Consider the following 25,468-nt stretch of genomic DNA (forward strand, 5'->3'; position numbering starts at 1 on the left):
CTTTAAATCTTAGAATATTGATAAAGAGAAAGGGACACAATCAAAAAAAGATGTGCTCAAAGCCTGGGCATTGCCAGGAGCAGTTCAATGCAAACCTGTGATTGCAACCACCACATCCTCTCCACCCAGGAGCCTATCTACGGTGGCATCGGGTCCCCTTTATCCAGCTGACACATGCATCAAGTCCCAAAGGGTGACCCGATTTCCCTGGGCAGAGGGGCGGCAGCACAGCGGGGGCTCAACCCAAAGGCAGGACGCAACACACACGGGGCTGTTTAGTTGTGTTATGAGCTTTTATTTAAAAAGCACATTTATACAGCAATAATTTCGCAGATACAAATTTTAATTTTGTATTCTACAAAAGTCTTTGAATATTCTTCTCTTTACAAAATGGAACATTACAAAAATACAGACAATTTAATATGATTTTTTTATACAAACGTCTCTAATTGTAGTTATTTTCATTAAAATATTACTACCACAGAACTACAATATTTTAGTCGACTATAAAAAATTAATTCAATGCTTTTTTAAGCAGCAAAATGTAAATAACACAGGTCAGGACACAGTTTATAGTCATAGTGGATATATCTAAAATTGTTTCAGAAATAATATTTTACATAGTTAATTTTTAAGGTTTTATACATTATTTATATAATATTTATATATAAAAAATCATAGCTTGCTATAGTTGAAATGATAGGACGGATTCTGTACGAAGGATGTGCAAATGGCCGTTCTGCATGCTTTGCGTGATCCCTTTGCAAGTGCGCTCTGTGAAGGTCTGCAAGCCAAAAACCTGTGGTTTCCAGGCAAAAAAAAAAAAAAAAAAAAAATCACTCGGCGGAGGCACAACTGATTTCCCACCTGCGTCCCCGAGTGGAGCACTCTGCCTGGCACCCGCGGCAGCAGCGCACACCGGGGCGCCGACAGGAGAAGCGGGGGGGGATGCACGAACCAACTGACACCCAGGCTGGGACGTGCCGCCCAGCAGCCCGTCCCGAAACGGCAGAATTAAAGTTTCCCCAGGACTCAGCCCCAAGGTCGTAGTGCGAACGCGCCTCCGGCAGAGCCACCGCTGCCCAAACCGTGAGCGCACAGAAAATCTGCTGTGATTTTGAGGGGGGGAGGACTGGGAAGCGGAGGATGCTCTTTTCCATTTTAAGGCCATTTGCAGCTGCTGCATGTGCCCGGTGGCTCAGGCAGGATGAAGCCTCGCCAGGAAGCGAGCGGGAAGGAAGAAATGTGGCTTTCTGCGCCGAGGGTGGGTTTGTTCAACCTCGCTGCGTGTCTCAGGACTGCTTGTGAAAGGTGTGTAGTGTGAACAGAGACCCTCCGGAGATCTTTGACTGGGCAAGCTTCTTCTACGCTAAGTCACAGTATGGAACAGAGGAGGCAAAAACAAACTAGCATCCAATAGGAAAAAAAAAAAAAAAAAAAAAAGCAACTCTTACGAACCAATCCCAGATCTTGACTCAGTGCTGTTTCTCATACATAGTGCTATATAAATCAACTGTGAGTTGTTTTTTTTCCCCTCGCAGGCACTGGACATCTTCATCATCATTAAAAAAAAAACATCACATCGACTAAGATGGCCAGCTTTCCAAAATCCCTTAGTGTTCATTACGCTATGAACAATTTGGCGTTCACTACAACATGAACACTCAAACCAATTGCACATCCAGGACTCCGGCACCTCTCTTTGCTTGTTCGGCTTTTTGTTGTGTGTCTGTTTCTCACTGTCGCTTCTGACTTAGTTGACCACCACCCCTTTCCTCCAAATGTCGCAAGTTGAAAAGACCACAGAGTAAGACTTTACCGGTCGGGCAAGAAAGTCTCTCCCTACATTCTACTGTCTGATGAGATTTGAGAGCAGCAGGTAGTCGCTGTCAGCAGTCATTTTATGCAAAAATAAAAAATAAAATAAAATACAACGCCAATCCGATTTCTCAAAGGCCTACACCATGTTGTGATGGTTATTGCGTTCAATGATGTCCACAGGTGAAAGGATCTCCTTCCGGATGGGGGGCGGCGGCAGACAGGTCTTTGTCTTGGGCTTGAAGAGGTCTGAGACGTAAAACACCTGGAGGAACAAGAGGGAAAGGCAAACTTAGCCCCACTGGGTGATGCTTCATTCACAAATTTGGTTTACAGAACACACAGACGGCTGTAGGCTCAAACACTTTTTGTGCTGTTGAATTCCTGCATGTAGCCCCAGCACCTGCTGCCACCTTCCCATAGGACACAGAAGGCTCAGACCTCACATAACATGGCATAAAAACATGGCAGAACAATTTCATTTATTGCTGTGTCTTCACCAAGAGCAGGACCCCAACCCTGCTGCTGAGCAGGTTAGAAAGCCAGGAAACAGACACACGGCCCACACTCACACAAAACAAAGGTCTCCAACTAGCCAGCCTGACTCATGCAAGCAGTTTTCGGGATAGGATCGATGTGAAATAACACATTTATGCATACTCCAGGTAGGCAATGAGAAGCCCTCAAATCCAAGTTGTACTACACGTTACAGGCAGCAGGTCCAAGGCACACGATGCTCTCATCTTACCCTTTCCCCACCAGCCCAGAGAATAGAGGAGGAGCCATTCCCGACTACTTTTTCCTAAATATCCTGTGATGTAAGCCCTCTCCCGGATGTGAAAAAGCCAGCGCTTGGCAATTTCGGGAGGCAGCAACACAATAAGAAACAAAGTGCTGGGAGGAAACTTCCACATCCTCCCTTGGCAGCCGCTGCACTGAGCTTATCAGCACCGTCAGACCAGGGCACTTTCTCCTGTGCCAGACCTCAGCCCCACACCAGGAGAGAAAAGACTTAAGACAGCATGGATCCTCCAGAGGTGGCAAAAAGCAGCCAGGACTCTTCTTTTTGTTAGCTAGTACCAAATCCCAAAAATTTGGTCGTGCTGTCAACGGCTTCTGCCGGCCCAAAGTTGCTGGCTCAGCCTCAGGTATCATTAAGCACTGGTAATTCAGAGCAAAGTGTGGGATAGCTGAACTGAAGCCCTGGGAAGAGCAGCATGTAGCACGGGGAAGCTGTAGGAATTAGCAGCACATTGGACTTTTCTCCCCCAGTACTCAGATGCAACAAGATAAGTTAGGGGAAAAAAAAAAATCCAAGGTGCTCAAATTAATAATAATATCAGATTTACACCTTTAGGCTGGGTAACACAGGGAGGGAGCTGAGATGTTCCCCTCTGCCTCTCCATATTTTCTAGCTACCCACAGCCTCACACGGCAAGTTTAGTTGTCCTTGGAAACAACTTTTGCAAGTCCCTATCAGCACAGGCAGATAAGGAACTGAGCTGAATAGACACCAAACCTGCTATAAATGGCAATTCACTCCTACAACCATAACTGCGGATTCAGGAAGCCGAGCTGCTGCTGCTCAGCTTTTATTGCTTCATGGACAGACACAGAAGGAGCTGACATGCAAAGTGGCTCTTTCCTCGGGGACGTGTTGGTATCTGGCTGCCTGGTTTTGTAACGGAGCTGGTAAAGTCATTTACAGGGCATCCAAGAAGCAGCATTTGTGCGTCTATTTCCATCACAGGATCCAGCTGAACCCACAGAGGATCACAAGCCTGGATCTGGCCTCTTGCTGCCGCATCTCAGAGCGCAAGCATCTTGAGCTGCTCTGGTGATGGTTTTCCTCTTGGCTGTTAACAAGCGTAAAACCCCCGCTCTGCTGGCTCGGCACGCTCTTGGTGCCAGCGCTCTTGCGTGCCCACCTCGGAGAGCTGGATTCAATCAAAAAGATGTCCAATTTCTGCACCGACACAGCCATGACAAATTGATTTACGGGAGGAGAATGCTCAGTGCAAGAAGCATGTGGGGATTACGCTGAGCCTGGTCCTTGTTTTGGACAGGAGTGAGTTATGGCGGAGTGTCATCCTGCACGCTTCAGCCTTTACCCTGCTACTTGCTGCTTTTCGGGGTTTCATTCAGAGACTGGGTAAGAGGTTTCCTTTCTCTTTAAACTGTATTTCACTTTAACGTGGCTGGAGGTTATACAAACACTTATAGGAATCATGAAACATGATCTTTTGGGGTTAAAACAGTGTGTTAAATCCTCCTAATGCTTGAAGTGTTTAACACAAAAAAGGACTAATAAACGTGCAAAGTTTTTCACTTGGATTAGCTCCATTTCCTGTAGAAGGTGCTCTCCACCCATAAAGAAAACTTGACAGCAGAAGACTGAGCGCCTGTTGTACAAAGCAAGCCAATATCTTATATTGCCACTTAGCAAGTCATATTCCTTTTTGGTATACTGAAGAATTCCTTAATCACAGACAGAGAGGTTAAAACAACCGTCTGATCAAACCAGAGCAACACCAGGAGCGTGTCCTTCTGACGCCTTCCCTTTTCTCTCCATCAGGGGAGACAAACTGCACGACACATAGCAGGCTGCCTACGACGTGCATGAAAACTATTTCCATTTAAGTAGTCCTCATCATATTTCACCCTGGAACCAAGTCCGAATGTTTCATCAGCTGGAAGCGCTTGACACTAATGTCTTCTGCTTGTTATTTCAGGCACTAGAGGACAAACGCGTCTGCTGCAGCACAACCTGGATTTAAGTTCTGGCAGTCCTCGGAGGTGAAACCCACAATTGGTTTCTAGCAGAAATTATAGCCTGATAACTACGGTGTTTTAACGGCCATCATCAGGCGTGCTGCTGAAGGCTGTGCTGCAGGGAGGGGAAGAGCAACAGGTCCCTGCCTCTGCATTGCAGCATCCCCTGCATGAGAACCCGAAACCCAACCTGGGTGAGCAGCCCCAAGACACACCAGCAAAACACACTAAGACCTCCACCTACCCCAGGGAGTCTGGGGTGAGGCTTTCCTGGCCTCCAACCCCTGTCTCCAAAGGGCACAGAGATGACCAGCCCCTCCACGAGCTGGCTGGAAAGGGTAGCGCCAGCAAACCCGTGCCCACCTGCAAAGCTCACAGGCAGCTGCTTCCTACTCTGCTTTGCCTCCGCACAGGAAAACCAGCCCAGTGCTGCTGTGGCCTCCCCTTCCCAGCACAGCTTCCATCTGCCGGGGGGGGATGGCCAGATGTGCTGCTTGTCCAGGCCAGGAAGCCTGGGGACGCCTGCACCAAGCATCCGGAGCGCTGCTGTCTTCCTGACACCGTGATCCGGGCAGCCACTGCCCTATCCCCCAAATATCGCTGGCATCCCGCTCCCCAAGCAGAATGGCACACGGAGAGGTAACTGCACCCCTGTAACACTGCCTGGTGACGTGACCCAGTGTCTAGACCTCCTCCATACCCTGCAGAGGAAAAGATGACCAGGATGTGTGGAAACACCCTGGCAATATTGGTATGAAAGGTGCAGGAGCTGTGCTGACGCTGGCGGCAGGGTTAAGGCAGCAGCACGCAGCTCTCTGCTTTTCCTCTGCATCTGCCGGCTCCACGTGCCTGAACAGGACTTTGGCATTCGGCAACGCCACAACCCAACAACTGCTGCCCAGCGGGTTAATAATGCTTTATAACAACTTTCCAGCCGTGCCATTTTTAACTTAGCTTTGGATTATTATCAATGAGTGGAAACTATATAACCTATTTTCTCTCCCTGCAAAATAAAGCATTAGGGAACTTAATTCCTTGCCTCCGGGTTTGCTTTACTGTTACATCAGTAAAAATAAAAATTAAAAAAAATTAAAAAGCACCTCTGGACCAGAAAGTGGTAAGCTGTTACAGCCTTGGTTTGGGGAGCTCGTACAGAGACACGAGCGACCCCAGCCCCTTTGTTTCCAGGTGAGGCAGCAGCCCTGAGAACAGCCCCGGTGCCCCCCACCACTTCCATCTGTCACTTCCAGTTACGGGGCCTGCAATCAGGTCACTCCTCGGAGAGTAAATTGCATGAGGGCAGCTCAGGCTGCCACAGACAAGCAGACACAGCTTTTGTTAACAGTTTTCTCACAAGCCCTTCCGCTACATTAAAAAAATGAGCTCACAGCAGCCCCAGTAACCCCTGCCCGAGGTGTCCCCCCCACAGCAGCACTCACCACGCAGTAAGCCACCAGGGCTCCCTGTGCAAAGCCCGCCAGCACGTCAGTGGGGTGATGCTTGTGGTCTGACACGCGGGACAGGCCGGTGTAAAACGCCATCATGATGAGCGTGAACTGCAGCAGGGGACGGAGCAGGCGGGCGCCCTTCCACGTGAACCTGGCCTGCAGATAAAACTGCGGGGAAGAGAGAAAAAAAGAAAAAAGGGTGCGTTAATTTGAGGCTCCCACCTGCAGCGGGGTAGACGCAGGGGCCCCGTGGAGCAAGGAGGGGGAGTTTTCAACACAAAGGATGCTCTCTACAGGCCTGTGACCTCCTGCCTGCCACTTTGGAGCCTGGCAAGGGGCTCGATACCCATTTACAACCCCTTTTGTGCACCCAGAGCAGTTCATGCTGCCTTGAGACAGGAGGGAGCAAAGCTCTCACCAGAAACCCGACGCAACTTAATAATATCATTTACCTACTGAAGTAGAATTAATTGGAATAATTATGATATGGGGGAAACACTGTGTTGGTTTATTTAGTGTCTGGCTGTTGCATAAGCATTCTATTTACCCCTTTTTGGGAGGAATACATACCAGGCTCTTTAAAGGAAACGAAACATCATGTCATTGGAATGGAGCAGATGCTCCAAATTACCCAAATTGTTAGCCAATTAGCATGGAAGAGAGCAGTACCAAAACAGCTTGGTGCTGGCTAGCTCACATTATGATTCTGGGGAATATTTCTGCAAACCAGCCAGAGTCTGGGAACGGGGCCACGTCCCCACGGCGCACACCCCATACTGTGCAAACTGGTCCATGCAATGCTGGGGGACGAGCTGTAGCTCTCAGGTCCCCATGGCACCCCCAGCTGCTGCAGTCTGGTGAAGCAAATGTCTCAGGAATACTTTCAGGTCCAGGGTACAGTGCAAAACTCAGCTTCCAGTATGTTGTTGCAGAGCAAAGATAGCTCCATGCATTATATCTTACAAACTGTTACCCTTAGTCCTACCAGGGGGTTTGAAACCTAATGTCTTACGCTTCAGGCTGTGTCCCACCAAAGCCATTAAGAACGAAATTTGATGCTGGATAATCTGACATTTGTCCTTTTTGCCCACCCCAACATCCCCTCAAATTCTTATATCCCACAAGCTTGAACTAAATAGGTACGTTACAGGTGGAGAAGCAAAGTTTTAATTAAAAATTAGCAATGGAAAGCTAACACTGAATTTGAACACAATAAAACAGACACTTTTTGGAGTCTGAAGTGATTGAAAAGATAGGAAATTCTATAAAACAAGGAAAGAAACACCTAACTTGCTTGACATTTGTGCTTTGGGCAAACTAATTTATCAACTAGATTATACTGAGATTTTACCTTTTCTTTAGAAACCCTTGCAAAACTGCCCTCCCTTCCCCTGCCCAGCCTCTGTCCCCGTGTCCTCTGGCCCTGGTGCCTCCTGCTCCAGGAAACAGCCAAGTCCGAAACCACTTGGAGCAAAACTTGCACGTGTTTGCATTGCCATATCCCGTTCCCCTACTTCCATGCAACTTGCGCTCCATCCCCACTGAGCCCTGATGAAATCAGCCCAGGAGTTCAAAAGTTATCGCAAATTGCCAGGCAGATGCGGACAGCAAGGTCACCCAAGCCCCGTTTCCTTCAAATGGTGCAAGGGGTTGTTTTCATACCAATTCCCTCCTTCCACAGCATAACCCTGGCCTGTGCAGCTCGTGTACACCCTATGGCCACATACAAGGTGTGAAAAGGCTGAGCAGCACTGTACTGCGTGTGCTGGAAGCCACCAAAGCACCCAGCACCAACTCACACCCACACTTGTCTGAGAACCTGCTTCGGAAGCAGGCTGGGAGCACGTACTGAGTGATGCTTGGTAAGGACTGCCAGGTTTGGGTGGGAACGTGGGGCTGGACAGAGCTCTTCCAGGGAGGGGATGGTGCAGCAAGACCACAGCCTGGGTTATCTGCACCACAGACCATGGCATGGCAGCAAAAGGCAGGAGCAGCACCAACAGGAGCAGCCCGGAGAAGGGGTGGATGGAGAGAATGAAGTGAGATCACAGCAGGAGCTGTTTGGAGCTCCCACCCACTGCCTGGCTTCTGGCAGGGGCCGAATTACCACGGAGCAGATGGCTTTGAGGGCATCGCATCTCTCTGCTCCTGCCAGGGGACTTCCACAGCGTCGGCGGGGACAACCCGCGGCCACATGCAACCCCCAAGCAAACCCATTGGGGAGGAGCTGGCAGGGGACACGGGCTGAGAACGTCACCTCCAGCCTCCCAGGGCTTTCTGCCACCCAGACATCCCGTCCCCTTCACGCTGCCCCCACCGCAAGGCTGAGCTCCACCAACCACGGCTCTGAGTCACCCGAAGGTTTCCTTCTGGGAAGCGGCCGGTCTTGTTTCGGAGTTAACCTGACGTTACCTCCTCCAGCCCCATCTGGAGCAGTACCCGGCACAGTGTGGGGCCAGAAGTCCTCAAGCCCTTGATATAGGGCAGAAGGACAAAGACCTCCCAGCACCAAGTGGATGAGCTGATTGCCTCTTCCCCGCCTCTGCTGGCTGCGCAGCATCCTCCCACCCTGCTGGGAATATCACCGTCTGCTCAGCAAAGCAGGTCGCACCTCGGCCCCAGCCTTGGTATAAACCACTTTGTTCACGTACTTAGGTCACCACTAAGCCTCAATCCAAGTCCACAACCACCACGGAGTTTCCCTCGTACACATCACCACTCAGAATCACAACCTTCTCTGCCCTTGGTAAGAAACCTCAGTGCAAAGCTCCACGGTCACCCAGACAAAACCAGCACCTGTAAGTTTCCATACAAACAGCAGACCACACTGAAACCCCTTCTGATCTGAAGGCTTCGGCCTCGCCCACCGAACGCCCATTAAACACCCAAGCTGCCCTGTTTTACTCTCATTTTCTCCAGAATCAGCCAATGCTGCTGAGGGATATTAACTTAGTTTTCCTTCATCTTCTGAGCGACTAGCTGGGGTTTCGAGGAAGTTCTGGCTGAAAAAAAAAATCAGCATTATGGTCTCAGGTGCCTGACGGGAGCAGAAAACCCCATTGCTCCCCTCGAAGCCTCCCCATGAACCTGAGGTGTGGGCTGGGTGCACCGCGAGCTGTTACAGACCTCCTCCTTCCTCAGCCTGCTATAAATATGGGTTATGGGCTCGCTCGGCCAAGGAGCAACAAAGCAAGGAAAATTAAGACAAAGAGGATTGCCCGAGCGCAATTTCCCCTTTTAAATTTTTATACAAAGGCCTGATGTTAATTGGGTATTCTTGGTCACAAGGAGGCTGCGAGAAACTTAGCCCTGAAGTCTCAGTGCTTATAACCAAATCCCAGGAGCTCTGACTGTGTGGCAAACGCCTTTCTGTGGGACTTTTCCACCAAAGCCCTCCGGGGCCTGGCATCAACTCACAGTTCCCTGTTGGGAACCCATTCCCAAACCAATAGTGCTTAACAGAGACCAACTGGCCACAGGGCTCGGTGCTGAAGCGGGGCACTGGTCACCCACTGCCCCCCTGCTCCTGCCCGGCCCCAGACCCTGCAGGACCCCCCGCAGACCCAACATGCTCCAGTGATGATGAATTCTGCAGGTCTTTTCCCCAACCAAAGGCATTTTTCAGCATCCTTGAGGTCTCCAGACAGACCCTGTTAGCTACGGACCCCACCAGAGCACACAAAATATTACTGACCATAAACTTGTTTCTGCACAGGGTTTATACACACCAGCACATCACTGATGAGCACATGCACAGCAAACTTCCATCGAAAATATCCCCCTGCCCACGTGTGGACACTGCATTTTAAAGGTGGCTTGACTTCAAGCGTGGGGTGATGTAATATTTTTTAATAGACCGACTAAAGCTTTCTGCAGCTACGACCTCCATCACGTGGGACACAGGACTTGAAGCCATCATCGTGCAGAATGGGCTGCAAGAGCCATGCCAGGGCATGCCAGGAAGTGACTTGTTCTTGAAAAATGAAGTATTGTTCAACACAGAACTTGGACACTGCACTTAGGACACAGCTGACCAGCTGAACTTCTGCAGCTCTCGCTCAGCCCCACAAATGCCTCTAAAGTGCCTTCACCACCATCAGTGCCCCCAGTTTTCAGAGGTCCCCCGCCAGCTCCCAGTTCCCACAGCACCAGCAACAACCTGCTGCCACATTACAACTTCACCATCCCTAGCTAGTCTTCCAAAAAACCAGTCATTCACTGAGCTGGGCAAGAAAGTGGGGTTTGGTTTGTGTTAAAGAAACCCCCCCGGGGCAAACATAACTCTCTTTATCATCATCATCATCATCCTTCAGCCTCTTGAATATGACAGATCTTCTGCCTGAGCTGCAAAGCCCCTACCTGTGATAAGACAAGCTGAAGGGCTTGTTTCCTCACCCTGATACACACCACCACGAAATGCTGTCCAATTTCAAGTTGCTTTTTTCTCCCTTTAATTTATGGCTGAACCCTGGGTGTGATTTTTCCCCTGACTTTTTAAGGCACAGCACAACTGAACAGCTGGCCAGAAGGAGCCTGCTACCAACCTTATCTCAGTCACGCGACAAGGTAAAATTTAAAACAAAGTCATTGTTAGGGGACTACGGGACTAAACGCTTCACAGAGAGGAATAAATGGAGCAGATGGGGAGAGGAGCAGAGGCTGCTGGGCGCTGACAACTCCAGTACTCCCATAAGGGGACAGGGAAGGATAGTGAAGAGATCAGAGCTGACTTTTTCCTCCAAACTCATGGCCCCCAGAGTTACACAGGAGTTACACTTCCAAAGCCTGTTGCAAAGCTAAAAGAAAATTAGGATACTTTGTACTAGTGCAGGCACTGCTGCAAAGCAGCATTGGAAAATGAGCCAGTTTTTCCACGTGTCCCAAGGGAACGCTGCATGTTACTGCTTTGGGGTCTCCAGCGCACCCCCTGCCACCAGGGCCTTCCAGGCAACTGAATTCCCATTTCACATCTCACTTGTTCCATAACCACTGGTTTTTCAGAAAAACAAGGGACAAAAAGTCCTGGCAAGGCAGAACGGTCTGCACGGCGCCCTTCGGAAAGCGGGTCAAGCCCTGGCAGTGTCGGCCAGCTATGGCCAAAGCGAACGGCTGGGAACATGGGACGGGGCTGGGCTCTCCCCCAGGCGCTGCCTGGGAAGCCCAGGTTTGTCCCCTACCGTGAAGAATGCCACAGGCTACGATGCTATGCAAAGGGTGAGAGGTCATGCTGGGCTTCCAAAAAGGCCTGGGAGCTGCATCTCCTAAAAAACGTACCCAGAACCTTGCTGAGTATTCAAGGAAGAAACACGACTGACTTAGTGGGGACTGGCAGTCCTTGCTGCTTCCAGATGCCAGGCTCAAAAGGGGCCAACTTATCTGCCTGCAGAACACTCAGAAATAAATAAATGCCCCTCCCGAGGCAGTGAGAGTGACAATTTCCAAACTCAGCTCGGAAAGTTTTGCGAAGGCAGGGCAGGAGGGCCGAGTCTCCTGCGAAGCATCACGAGGCAGCTCCGGCACGGGGGGGGATGCTGCCAACCACCACGCTTCGGGTGCCCGGGCTGGGACACAGAAGGGTCATTTTTGTGCAGGCAGTGATTTTAGTCGGTGGGAAAATAAAAACCACACACTGTGGCAAGGAGCTGGTTTCTCTTTTGTTTCCTGCCTCATCCTCCCCACGCTGGCTTCTGGTAAGGGCAACACAGGGGGTGCAGGCTGCTTCTCCCCCAGCCCAGCACCTGGCAGCACTTCAACCTCGTTATTGTAACGCGACTGGGAGGAGGAGATGGCCAAACTGTTTCCCAAAACATTTCAAGAACAGATTAAAAAAACAGGGGGAATGAGGAAAGAATTTAATACACTCCCCCCATACAGCCTGGAAAGCTTAGTAATTAAATTACAGGAACAGCTCCCAGCCCACGGAGGGTAAATCCAGGGATTAAAAGGCAGGAGGGAGCAGCAGTAATTTATCTTTTCAGAGGGGAAAGTAAAGGGACGGGGGAAGCACTGCTAGTAGATAAATAAGAGTTCATGTTTACTGTTTTTACAAGCACAGGGCTGGTTCTTTGCTTGCCAGTCTGAGCTTACGGGAGATGGGGGGGGTACAAATCTTAAAATGAACCTGAAACCTTTTTTCCCTTTTTCCTTTTTTTTTTTTTTTTTTTAAAAAAAAAAAAGAGCACAAATCACTATCCAAATCCCTTCCCCCCAAAAAACTCAGTGCAGGACCTATTTGGGGGCGCAGGGAGCGTGTCTGTGGCAGCCCTGGCAGGAAGCACCTTGGCACCGGCCCCGCGCAGGAAGGGCAGAGCCATTTGTCACCGACAAAGGAAAACGAGCCCCAGCCCTCCACGACAGATCCGGCCGGGCAGGCGGCTTCACCTGCTCCGCCAGCCCTGAAACACAGCCCGGGAACCAGTCCACACCCCTGGCGGAGCTGCCACGGTGCATCTCCCCACCACCACCGCCGTCAATGCAATATTTTGGCACCCTCAAAATTCTCCCCGGTGGAAACCACAGCTTGGGGTGAGCAAAAATCCACAAGTCATCCGCTGGGGTAGTAGGGCTCGGATTTAATTGCAGCCTTGGCTACATCCAAAAGCTGCACAGCTCAGCTATAACCCAGGAGTTTCCAGCCCAAATAACACTGCAGGGTCCAAAAGTGAGATCTTTCCACCATCAGTGTGTTCAGGCTCTTGTTTTCAACCAACGCCCCCCATCTCTAGCCCTCATCACGGCACTAGTGCTACCAAACGGGGGCGAATGCCTCAGGGTGGGGGTCAGGGGTTGAATCAGCTCCATCTCCAATAAGGCTGAGGTCACTTACCACCAAATACAGCATGGTGTAGAGGGAGAAGGACGCGTGCCCGGAGAAGAAGGATTTCCTGCAAAACAAAGCAGGTGCTAAGAACCAGCCACTATCATATTCTCATACAATGTTACAAGATTACACATAACAGGGTAATTTGCCCACCGCTAGTGAGATGGTCCCAAAGCAGAGGGAACCACAACCCCCCATCTTTCAGGTTACAAAAGCCCTGTTATCCGCCCTGCTCGCTCCCGAGGCCGAAAACGAACGGATGGGCAGGATGTGCGCATTGTTCGTCCCTTCCTGGTCTATTCGTGGGACAGCACGATAACTCATCGTCTCGCCTCGAATAACCAGGAAACCGTGAAGAAATGAAAAGCAAGCACTTCTCCAGTTGCTTAATTATGGCATTTAGGCGCCTCTCATTTAGGTTCCCCCTAAAAATGTCAAAACTAGGCATGGGATGAGTTTGATGAGGAGCGTGAAAGGGAGGTGCCAGCAGCCCCTCGGCCTGGAGGAGAAGCCCTCCCCAAACAGCAGGTCAGGCCACTGACATTAACTCAGCTCTTATGGTGAATTCCCACATTGAGCAACCTCTCACGAAACAATAGTGTAGGAGTACAGAGAAAGGAAGAAGAATACTATTCAGGCAAACCCCACGACTCCCAAGGGAAACCACCCGTTGCTGCAGCCTTCCCAGAGACAGCAGCAGCGAGATCATCTACTGCTGGCGGAGAAACCCTGAGAAATATTTAGTGTGAGACACCGTTTTGGCATCAGCAGCCCATTTCTTTGGATGCTTTCCCCCCCAACAGGGAAACAAGGGCTCTCACCTGGCTTCCTGGACCTTGCTGTCGCTTCCCCTGCAGGTGTAGTTCTGGATGTAAACCCCCTTCCCGCAGCTGATGGTGGAGAAATCCAGGTCGCAAACCTCCAGGAAGTGCGGCCGCAAGCGCCCGACGGACACTTTGGCAATGTCTGTGAAGGACTGGCTGATGGCACAGCCGAAAACAAAGCAGCCCACCTGCTTGTAGAGCGCTGCCACGTAGGGGTTCTGGATAAAGGAGTGTGACTTCTCCTTCAGGTAGTGGATGCGGTACAGCTCTCCCGTGATGATCTGTGGGGATCATGCAATACAGAGGGGCCAGAGTTAGAGAGAGGGAAGGATGATTTGCAAAACTGGCCGAGATAACAAGATGAAGATGTGCCAGGCTGCAAGCCAGGAGAGTCAACATTCGTTCTTACAACAGGCTGCTTAATGATTTGCTCTTCTTGCTCTGAGCATTTCAAATCAAGAATCTGTTGCCATAGTGAGTAAAGCTTAATCCAGAGCCTGCCACCTCCTGATCCTCCTCATCTTCCACTTCTTACTACCTCTCAAGAAGAGATTGCACTCCTCAAAGTTTTGTTTATGGAAAAATTAAAAAAAAGAGCTGGATTTTGGTTTAGCATGTTTGTGCATCTTCACAGAACTGAAATAGTGCCCCAAATTCTATACCAGTGCCATAGAAATAAAAATTCAACATAAAACAGATATGTAATCTGGGATTGTTTGGGAAGGAGAAGCCAGATCCACTGCCCTCACATAAAAGTGACTTTGGAAAGGAAAAAAATGAACTTCCCAACCTGCCTCTCTTCCTCTTCAAAACCCATGAACACAACAGGGCATGACTCAGAAAATGCTGAACTTTCCAGATTCTGGCCCCAAATCTGCCACCACCAGACCCCATTTCAACCATGCAGAGCCACCATACCCACACCAGGTATTTTGCTGGGAACCTCAAGGGATCCTGAAGTTGCATGGCAGCAAATGATGCATTTGCGGTGCCACAGAAGGCTTTGGCAATATTGCCACAAGTCACCGCCATAGAGCAGAGGGCTGGCTTCTCGTAATCCCAACTTTTAAAAGGCAGCTTAATGAAAATCAGGCTGTGAAACCAAGTCCAAATGTCTCACCTCTCCCAAAGAGGCAAAGGCTTAAGTTGTTCTCTGTCACGTTACACACCTAGCTTTTGAGCTCCAGATTTACAGCTTCAGGATTTCATTCATTACTTTAAATGCTTTTATACCTGACCAATAAAGCAAGGCAGGGTTTTGTTTTGTTTTGGCCACCCCCTCGTCTCAGCCCCTCTCTACTCTGGTCACAAGGACGGTGATATGTAAATTCAACCATCAGGAAAAATGCCTTCATGTTAATCCCTTTCTGGAGCAGGCAGCAATATTCCTGCCGGTGTGGCAGCCTGCCAGTGGCGTTCAGGAGACAAGGCTCCCCTGCCTACCTTTTTAAAAGCTTGGCACAACGTTTGGAAACTAATAAACTGGAAAAGTATGGCAATTAGGCCAGGAGGAGATGAAGCTGTATCACTGTTTGAACTCACTCGTACCACGGCTTGGAAAACAAAGGTTGACCTAAGGCATCTGAAATCACAGCTAAGCAGGGTTTATCAAGGAGAGATACAAGTACAATAATGAAAAAACAAAGAGCAAGCCAGATCTTTCAGCAGCCGTACACAGAAATACATTGGGCAGCTGCACTGTCATCCGGGGTTTACACGTCAAATCTAATATTTACTCTTGGAAGCCTGGTCGTGCCCAAGAGCTGCCTGGGGAGCTGCAGCTAACCAGCTCCATTTTAATCCTCGCAGAATCCAAACCATCGTTTGCACAATCTTTATCCCCATTCTGGACTACCTTCAAGCCCGAGCTGGGAGCCAGGAAATCTCTTTGCATGAGAACCACAGAAGAATGTCAGAGCATCTCCTGCTCCTCTGCCAGGAGGCAACACTGGGGCATCCGGAGTGGATGCAGATGGTCCTTGGGGCTGTTTGGAGACTCACTCCCATCCATCTGCATCTCCCTGGGCTCATTCTCATGCTGGTGACAAAAACCTGCAGGAACATTGTCTCTGCCTTCACCATGCACCCAGCGTGCAATGTTTTTGCACCATGCAACTGCAGTGCACAAGGGCACAGCCACTGCCTGCAGCCTCCTAAATGCCTAAATTTGCAAGAGAGAGAGCTGCTCAAAACTCCCAGCTCTTGCAAAGGGGAGATGAGCTGAATAAAGGGTGACATCTGATAGCGGCCGATGTGCCATTGCTCCCAACACACAAACAGCCACGTAAAGCTGGGGCTCCTGGACTGGGAAAGGCATGTGACCAACATTTTTAGCAAGGACCAACAAAAGTCTAGGGATTAATATTTTTTTCTCACCGTTGGTGGTCTTGGTAATTGCACACATGTAGCAGATTGTAAATTGGAGACTTCATTCCCTCGCTAACACACGGCTGGGCAGCCGTGAGCCCTCCATGCTCAGTTAAAGTCATGGCTCAGGCTTAATGAGAAGCTAAAATTGGGTAAACTTGTTTTTTTGGCAGTGCCGTCCCAGATAAAGCAGGATGGTGGAAAATTAACGTAGCACAGATGTGCAGGAACTGAAAAGACATACTGAAAACAAGCAAGTCAAAGCTATCCATTCAGCTCTGCTCCTGCCTCGTGTCCCTGGCAAGCCATCCACATGGGATGAGCGCCGTGACCGTCACACGTGTTCAAGAAAGTTGGCCATTATGACAAAGCCAATATCAAGCTTTTCTGTCTGCGCATGCCTTCTGCACATTTTCAGTTCTCACGCCCATTTCACTGTTATCATAACGTATCAGCAGCAATTCAATTAGCCTGCAATTACTTAGAGTCTTTTGAACCCTTAGGTCTTTGGAGCATCGTTCTCTGTGCCTAATCGCATTGAAACCTATCACCTCCAACTGCAAAACAATCAGCTAATCTGGCTGTGGAACTCAGATCACCCAGAAAATCCATCTCCTTAGGTATTTTCCATAGGTGTTTATGGCCCATCAGGTGTCAGGGCTGGGGCCACACAGCAGTGGTGCCTGTGCAAGGCTAAGGAGGAAGAAAAGGGCATTTTCCATCCCAGCGAACATCAACGTGCCTCTTTCACCCAGGAAGATCAAACTGACCATTTTCTAGCAGGAACAGCAGTCAGGAGAGATGTGGGAGCACACAGCCCACATCTTCAGGGTTATCTGCACGGGAATTTGCCTTTCATCAGTAAATACGTAGGTATGAAAAACAAATATGTATCTCCTCATGGCCTGATGGAAACAAAGGTCTCTGCCTCTGTGTTTACTTAACTGGACCTCTGAGTGTCCTCAAGCCATTTAAAACATGACCTGGACCTTTTGCCCAGGGCTAGGCTGCCCATCACGCCACATAAGGCAAGGGTGTAAGATTTTGGCTTCGCCACCCAAAATGCCATCCCCCGGCAGTCTTCCTAACCGCTGTCCTGCCTTTCGAAGGCAAATGTTTTGAGCAAAAAGGAATGGAGTCAGTGCTTTGTGGATTTGGAAGGAATTCCTATTATGCTACAATAATTCTGGTATCTGGGTTACATCTGAAAAAGAGGTCAGACTGACTTGAATTTTCCACACGTGCTGCCATAGCACAGAAATCTGTTTCTTCAATTCCTCGTTAGCCGTTTGTATCACTCACCAGCAAATAACGGAGCTTGTGAATTTACCTTATTAAGTTACATTTGTTGTGGGCACAGTGAAACCAGCGCAGAAACATCTAATTCTTTGGGGATTTTCTTTTTCTTTTAATTGACCTGCTATTTCGTGGTAGAAAGCTGATGGATCACATAGGCAGCTGATTATGTTTCCAGTTTCTGTTCCAACTCCTCTATTTGCCACCGCCTCATTACTGATCCGAAGCACACTCCGCATGCAGCCAGCATGACGATAGCTCATGCAGTAATGTGAAAATGAGGGGCTTTCTCATTTCGTTTTTATGGCTTTTCCACACTCGGGGGTAATTCACCTGCAGGGTAAAATTCTGCTGCACTTACGGAATTAGGGGGTTGTCACCTTTTGGGGGTTGCTTTGAGTAGGGAGGGAATAAGGAGGAGGCGTTTTGGGGACCTGTTCTGCTAAGTGAATGCAAGTGGTCAGGGAATGATGGAGAGATGGGCACAAGGTAGCAGATGCACTGCACATCTCACTGCTGCCTGAGAGCAAACTCATGGCCTATTGGCAGCAAAACGAAAGGAATGGGATGGCTTCTGCTGGCCACAGTGAGAGGGAACATTGGCACTTCATGAGCACCCAGGGACAACACAGGGAGGCTATTCTGGGGAACGTTTATTGGACTCCAAGATCTTTGAAGGTCCCTTCCAACAGAACCATTCTGCTCTATTCACCACTCAAAGCAGCAAGGCTGGGGACAAGGCGTTACTGGAGCATGCACCATGCCATGCTAAAATATCTACCAGCCATGACATTGCTCCCATGATGGAGGATGAAAGCCAAGAGGGAAACAAAGTGCTCTTGACCTCCCCGTCTCCAGCACGGAGCAAGAAGGCGGCAGCATCTTTGGGAAAGCACCTGAGCTGTGCTGCCAGCAGGTGAGCAAGGAAGATGCAGGTACTTTTCATTAAATAACTCATTGGGAGTTTCATCTGCAGATGCAAGTGTTTGACTACCAGCCAGGAGACGGCTCCTGCCCAAGCACCAGACACGTGCTGGTGGAAGGAGGCTCAGCTCCATGGGCTGAGTTCAGCTTTTTGGCTGAAATATAAAGCTCTCACTGTACGATCATCATCTCCTAGCATAGCTCTAGGAAACCTGGCAGGAAAAGAAATGAAGACGTTGGGAAGGTGGTATATCAACTACTTTTTACAGTGAGGGCTCTGGGAATATGCTCACCGTGGAAGATTTTAATTGTCTTTTTAATATGCCTGTATTATACAATCTCTTAAAATCTAATACTAACCTGTGAAACTTTTCCAGGTACTGGTTAGCTGAAAAGGGGCATCTTTTTATTATTTTTTTCAACCTTATAAAATAGGCAAATACCTGGAGTTATTTGAATAGGGACAAACCATGCCAAGTCCTCGCTGACACTCAACTCTTTTTGCTTCTGCTCTGAACTCCTACCACAGGGTGAAAAAGCTCTTGCAGAGCTCCCAGACTTGCCCAAACAGCTTTGGGCCTGTTTATGAGCTTCAACAGTAATCTCATTCCTCCCATTACAAGCTTTCATTTGCAAATGTTCACTGAACTTACACGGAAGTCAGATAGCCGCCAAGGAGACGTGCACCTCAGTATATAGCACGGACTGGCTACAGAGGTTACAAAAAAGCTGTCGTGAATGCCCAAGGGGCAGGAGAGGAGGCTTCAAAAGGTAGTACTTACAGCAAGGATGGCAATGAGGATGCCCGCAGCACACAGTACTGCGTCGTTGATCGTCTCCATCGACTTCAGCGGGTACCTGATGCTGTCATCATCGCAGTAGAAGCCCCGCTGGTAGGGTTGGATTGTGCTCGTTTCAATGATGAGGAAGGGCAACCCAGCTAAAAAGAAGGGGAGATTATAACCAAACCCATTGGTGATACAAGGCAAATACAACCAAACCATAAAAATTATACATATATACATATATGTACACACACAAAAATGAAAGTAGAAAAACCCTTGCAAACCACCCAGTGCCATTCCTGATGCTTCTCTTTTCATCTTTCCAGAGGGGATAGCTTTGGCTTTTGTTTTTCCAAGTTGCTCTTGTGGGGAAAAAGCATCTCTCCTGTTATGGTTATCAGATGTCTGCTCTGCCTGGTTTCAGTTAATATTTGCAGTGCATGACGCTTAACTAACAGGAATGGACCCCAAAAGCAATCCCTCGGCAAAAAGCCATGAAAACGAAGCTGGCACTTTTCTCCACGGAGGGCTGATGCTCTGCTGCAGCACTCTGCCACCAGGCAGGACGAGCTGTGCAACCAACCATCAAGGGACTGGGTATCAGCCCTGCATTTCCTACCTGACTGGCCCAGCTAAAGTCAATCCACTTTCCTTTTATGCCTCTGAAACCTTCCTTGGCTCCCTCCTATTTACAGGGTATGGGCATGCTGGTGTCCTCCCATGCCATAAGTCTATGTGCTTTGGGCAGCCACAGGCACCCGTCCTCCACCTATCCGCAGGAGGGTGAGCTGAGCTCGCACCCAGCTCCAGGAGCTGCTGAAAGCCCATCAGAGCCCTTTAATCACATTAAGGCCATGTGAAAATTGCAGTAAAATGCTGTTTGTGAAGGCCCTGCACAGGTTAGATGCATCCAAACAGCTCGGCTGGAGCTCTGCACCAGGCACTGGGCTCAAAAAACAGACTGCCACGGATTAGGACGCAGGAAAGGACACCTCAAGATTGTTGCACATGTGAAACTCCACATTCTCCTTAGTATTTTGGAGAAACACAGCGTTACCTCACAGGTATTTTCCAGCCACACTGTTAACTTGTACAGGGCATGCACATTCCTCGTGCCTCAGTCTCCCCATCCATCTTTGCTATTAAGCAGTACATCCCCATCAAAGCAAGGCCCAAATTCCCTGAAACCCATTCAGAGCAAAACACAGACCACAACATGCAGGAAACCCTCCTCCCACTCACAGAGCAGAGCCCAGCATGGGGAAAACAAACAAGGCGAAGCACCTGACGTGGTACAGCAAGAGTACGTAAAAGATGGGACCAAAGCAAAGCGGAAAAACCATGAGCTGTGGCCGATGGAAAGCACAGGGGATACCATTTAGGTGACAATGCAGAGTGGCTCAAGCTTTGGGCCAAAACAGCAAGTCTCATGCCCAGACCTTGTAGAAAGCACGTGGGAATGTTTGTCAGACACCAACTTGCTTAAGCCTCCATTGGTTTGTTAGCACAGCTAGAAGTCCAAGAGATCAGAGGGGTTTTTCTTTTAAACCAGCAAAGAAAAAACAAAACAACTAACGTCTTTTTCTTTTTTATAAATTTGGATCACAGTCCACTGAGCGTGATTTGCAAAGGTACTGCTTGAGGAGTTAACGTGTAATCAAAGTAACGTTCCTCATCTCCACGGGAACAACTTTTATGCTTCATTTGCGCAATCCATTTTGGCTCCCTTTGCTCTGTGTTAACAGGTTTACCTAATCCAGGATTATTAGGGGTTTTTTGTTAGCCTATTAAAAAAACAAAACAACAACAACAAAAAAGGGTAGTGCCAGTCATCCTCTCCCTGCTCCAAGTGAGCAGGGACAAAACCACTCAGACCTGAAGCCTTTCAGGTGCAGCCAGGACCACCGCTCAGGACTGCTTTCAGATCACCTCCAAAAGCTCTGGAAGTGGGTTAATGACGAGCATTCAGCCCTGCAGTGCTTGGCAGGACAGGGCAGTTTCCAACACGTGTGAAATGATGAACAAAGGTTTCAGACCTGCCTGCCCAGCTCCGATTTGGTAAATATGATCGGACATCTCATGTGAATCCAGTTGATCTTCATTCCACTATTTAACCGTTCGGAGGCATAGCCAGCTTGGCCCTGAAATGTGCCTCTGATGCCAGCAATATGATATTAATAGGCCACTTAAAAAATCCTTAGTTTCCCAATGAAAAATTGCAGTAGAAGAGCCAACGGTGCTCAGTGTGATCCAATTTCACATGCACTTGAAGCGGCAGCATAACAGTTGAACTCGGGGAGTAGACATGCCACGGTTACGTGGCTTATTGTTATTTCTCCAGTTCCTCTTGTTAATAGCTTTCACATGACAGGTCTGTAAAACACATGTTCCCACAGACAATAAAATACATCTGAAAGCTAAAACTGGCTTAAAATAAAATAAAAAAAAAGACAATAGTGTTCCTATATATTATGTGAACCCAGGAATAATAAAGATTTGTTTTCCCTTCATTCACTGAACAGCATGGGGTAGTATTTCCGCATTTCAATTATATGTACGCTTGCCACAGCTATAATAAGAGCATAACTGACCTATATGGTATACATTTTCTTTAAGCGCGCATAGGCATAGTTCAGAAAATCCAATGGTTTTGTTTTCTCTCCTACAAACTTGTGGTTTAGTGGGATATTGCCAATCGAGTCTTGACATTTTTCCAGCAAAACAGTAACCTCAGATTCCCTTTTTTTCCCCTCCCCCTTTTTTTTTCTTTTTAACATGAGAAACATAAACACACTCCATAGCTGAACGGATATTGCTTAGAAGACATAACATGCCCTTGATTTCGAGGGCTGGGTAAGAGGATGCTTTTGCAGCCGTAATTACCTAAGCAACAGAAGACCCCAGCCCCAGCCTGTGCTGAATGGTGAATTGTGCTAAAGATGGCTCTTCTTCCAAGAGATTATTTCTTGGAGCATGGGTTGTCTACTGGACTAGGTCACCACCCACATTTTTTTGGCAAGGGGGTTCCAGCACGGAGAAGACTGAAGCAGAGCCAAAAGGCATCCAGAGAATGGGTTTTGCAGAATACACTACAGAGGGAAGTCTGGAAGAACACAGAAAATTAAAAGCGGAGCAAGATGCCTTTGAGATCCCTTAGAAAAATACCACGGAGACTTTATTCACACTAGGAGGCAAAGGTAGCCAGAAGTGGAGCTACAGCCCATGCCCCCTTGGAAAGGCGAGGCAAAGTAGTGTAGGGTTATACCACAGAGATCAAGTTTTGCCTCATGGCTTCTTATGCCCCAACGTAACTCATTTTAGCGATAAAAAATCCAGGCTATGCATCCCTGCCTGCAGAGATTTGCATCTACAAACTCAACAGCTGAGCTACCTGCAATGGTGCTTATTTTCCAACCTCTACCACTTCCCATTCCCAGCCATGGCACAGATCTACTACTGAGAATAGATGAGGTACATCTCAGAACATGGGAACGAATAGCAATTTGCGTTGAAGTGACCAACAGCCCTACAAGGCATGCAAAAAATTACACTGACTTTGGGATGGTCCACCTTCTCCAAGAACGGTCCTATTTGGCCCTTCTGCCTGTCACTACAAGGCACCTGTGTTCTCAGATCAGTTGTAAAACCTTTAACAGCACTGCAGAAGGGCCTCACATCCTCCTTATTACTGGTATCACCATGCTGATATATTACACAGCAGCCAGTGGACCATCCCCTAATGCACCAAGGCCACCCCGGCATGTTCATATGGGACCACGTAGCCAGAGATGGGATTATTATCCCCATTTTACAGACAGAGGAAACCAAAGCAGAGCACAGCAGAGGGATTTGCTTATTCCAAAGCAAAAAAGGTAAATGGAGCAGAGACTGCCTTTCTGAATTGTAACATCCTTCGTAAGGTAAAGGAAGGTTTTTTTCCCCCCCATACATAAAGGGGATTTTCTCCTTTAATAACAGAACAAGGAAATCCCAACCACATGCTTTTATCTAACTACACTGCAGGAGATCAAACAGGGCTCCAAACCATGAGCATAACAGAAATCTCCTGGGGGCTGATCCTGCCCCATCCAAACCCACAGGGGTTTGCCACGGGTCCGCGTGGAAGGCGGCACAGAGCAGGTGTGGACACTAACGAATTGTGTGAGGCACCATGGGACGCCACGGGGCTGGACGTTGAAAAATGATGTTGCTTTTGTTGGGAGGAAGTCCAACTGACTTTGTGACCCCAAACCGCTGGTGTCCCACGCCAATATTGGAGGCTTTCCATTTATTTATCCTTCCATTTAATAAAGCCAATCAAGTTTGGAAAATCTAGCACCAAGGAAATATATATATATTTCCTTTCCTTCATCAGCACCTTTATCAACAGGCAATTAATAGGCAATAATCCTGGGAAGGCTGGCAGGGTGCAGGGGAAAGCTAAAACCTCACCGCCAAGCCCAAACAAAATCCCTTGCAAAACCCCAATGTACTCTCCGACCAGCTTGAAACGTGCAGAAAATCAAAGGCAGAAGAAAAGACTCAGTGTTGGGTACAGCACTTTGAATCTTGGAGCCTTTGAAAAGTTAGCACTTGTGCTGATTTAACGAGGAAAAAAAAAAAAAGGGATAAGCTTTCCTTGGCCACCCCTTGGAAAAGTTGTGGAGGGAGCAGGAGGGGAAGAGCCATTTTGGCAGTGACCCACCCATGTAGCTCTCATCTTCCCAGCCCAAGCTTCACCTTTGCACTAAATTAAACACCCTCTCAGTCTATTTTTTTTTAATGTTTGGTTTTCATGGAGTTTTTTTTTTTTTTTTTTCCAAAAAAAATCTTCTTTAAAGACAGCAGGTCAGTGGGATGTTGCTGGCTATCTCAACAAAGCAATGGTAATTTCTAGCAGGCACACTGTGATGGGTTTGGCTGCCAGTGTCCAGGCCGTGGGCATGTTTTTAAGGTTTCAGTAGATTACAGGTCTAGCTTAAGTGAAAAAGATCATTAAATAATTTGGCAGGGCTGAGTGGGGCATCTAATTCCTCATTCAAGATACATTGTGTAAATATTTGGGTTCCAGCAAGAGACGGGCTTTCTATTTGAACTATTTAGTGGCTGATCTTGGGTACATATAAACCTTATTTGGTTTACAATATTTGTACGTATTTTGTAATGCATAAAACTACGGTGGGCTTTTACTGGGGCTTTAAAAGTTGGCTTCCCCAACTTTTGGAGGAGAATGGCAGCACTTCAGATGAGAAATAAACACATCAAGCTTTGGCAGCTGCTGCAAGAGCGAATGACTCTTGAAGACAGTTGACATTATATAGATATAAATATATGTACACACCGATAAAATTTTATAACACAAAGAATAAAACTATTTCCACATTTTCATCATATCAGGCATATGCTGACAGTCACTGTAGGGCCTGACTCTGCACCAGCACCAACAAAATTGATGGAGGAAGGAAGGGTAGGAGGTTGGTCAAACACTAAATCTCAAGGGACCTGATCCATAGTCAAATGACAGATGAAAGAAGGATCCTGCTGCATTACGCTGGGATCTTCAAAATTCTTGAAAGCATCAGTGAGAGCCTCCTCAATGTTTTTTGACTGAATCTGGATACTTAATGCTTGTATCTTCAGAGGCTAATATCAGAAATGCACAATATCTTCAGCCTCATGCTTTATTAGCTGCTCAGTTGTAACTGTTCTTCACCGTGGTTCCAGCAGTCCAGAAGACCGCTCTGGGCATCTGCCCATATTTTGAAAACAAAGACATTAGATGTGTTTCCAAAACAGATTCCCATTCAACTCTATTACAGTTCTACTACTCTCAGCTACGCAGAAATGCATGGGGATAGAAGATTCCTTAAACACACAAACAAACCCTAGACTTTACTGTAGACCAGGTACCTGCTTCAGAATGCTGAAGAACCTATAAACAAAGAGCAGCATGCATTGCATTTCACTGATTTGACCTGTTTGGAAAAGTCCCAACACATAAGGGGTTGATTTCCACTAGAACCAAGACCCTAGTTCATTTTCTACCTGCTGTAGGTTCTGCCAAGTAGCTCACACTAACCTTTCCTGCTACCTGTGTCAATCTGTCTGGTGCTCTTCCTAGCTATCAAGAGAGTGACGCTTCCATCCACTTTATAATCGTTAGTTGTATTTCAGCCAATTCATAGGGACTTTAATGTAAACCTCACCATTTTTAGGTCTACCAGGTCTGCTTCCTGATGGGCAGACACACGTTCATCGTTCATTTTGACCTAGATGATGACATTTTCTAGACTTTATGTTGTGTTCCCCACAACACCTCTTTAATAAGAACTGGTTATTCAGGAATGCTGGGCAGAATGCCTTCTCATGCCTGTGAGAGCAATGGCAAATGAAGAAAGCAAAGAGCACTCATCT

The 25,468-nt window shown here is 48.0% G+C and overlaps 1 protein-coding gene across 1 annotated transcript in view; it reads right to left on the minus strand.

Annotated features, from left to right (window-relative positions):
* Positions 1–281: 281 nt before the first annotated feature.
* The window catches only part of PLPP3 (phospholipid phosphatase 3), a 42,811-nt gene continuing 17,624 nt past the window's right edge, over positions 282–25,468 (minus strand). Inside the window, exons 2-6 of the mRNA XM_040565281.1 lie at positions 19,052–19,209; positions 13,680–13,963; positions 12,865–12,922; positions 6,030–6,206; positions 282–2,083 (exon numbers count right to left, since the gene is read on the minus strand). Of these exons, the coding sequence (XP_040421215.1) occupies positions 1,958–2,083; positions 6,030–6,206; positions 12,865–12,922; positions 13,680–13,963; positions 19,052–19,209 (803 nt within the window). The 3' untranslated portion in view covers positions 282–1,957. The remainder of the gene's footprint in view (positions 2,084–6,029; positions 6,207–12,864; positions 12,923–13,679; positions 13,964–19,051; positions 19,210–25,468) is intronic.

This window comes from Cygnus olor, chromosome 8, assembly GCF_009769625.2.
Source record: "Cygnus olor isolate bCygOlo1 chromosome 8, bCygOlo1.pri.v2, whole genome shotgun sequence".
NCBI lineage: Eukaryota > Metazoa > Chordata > Aves > Anseriformes > Anatidae > Cygnus > Cygnus olor.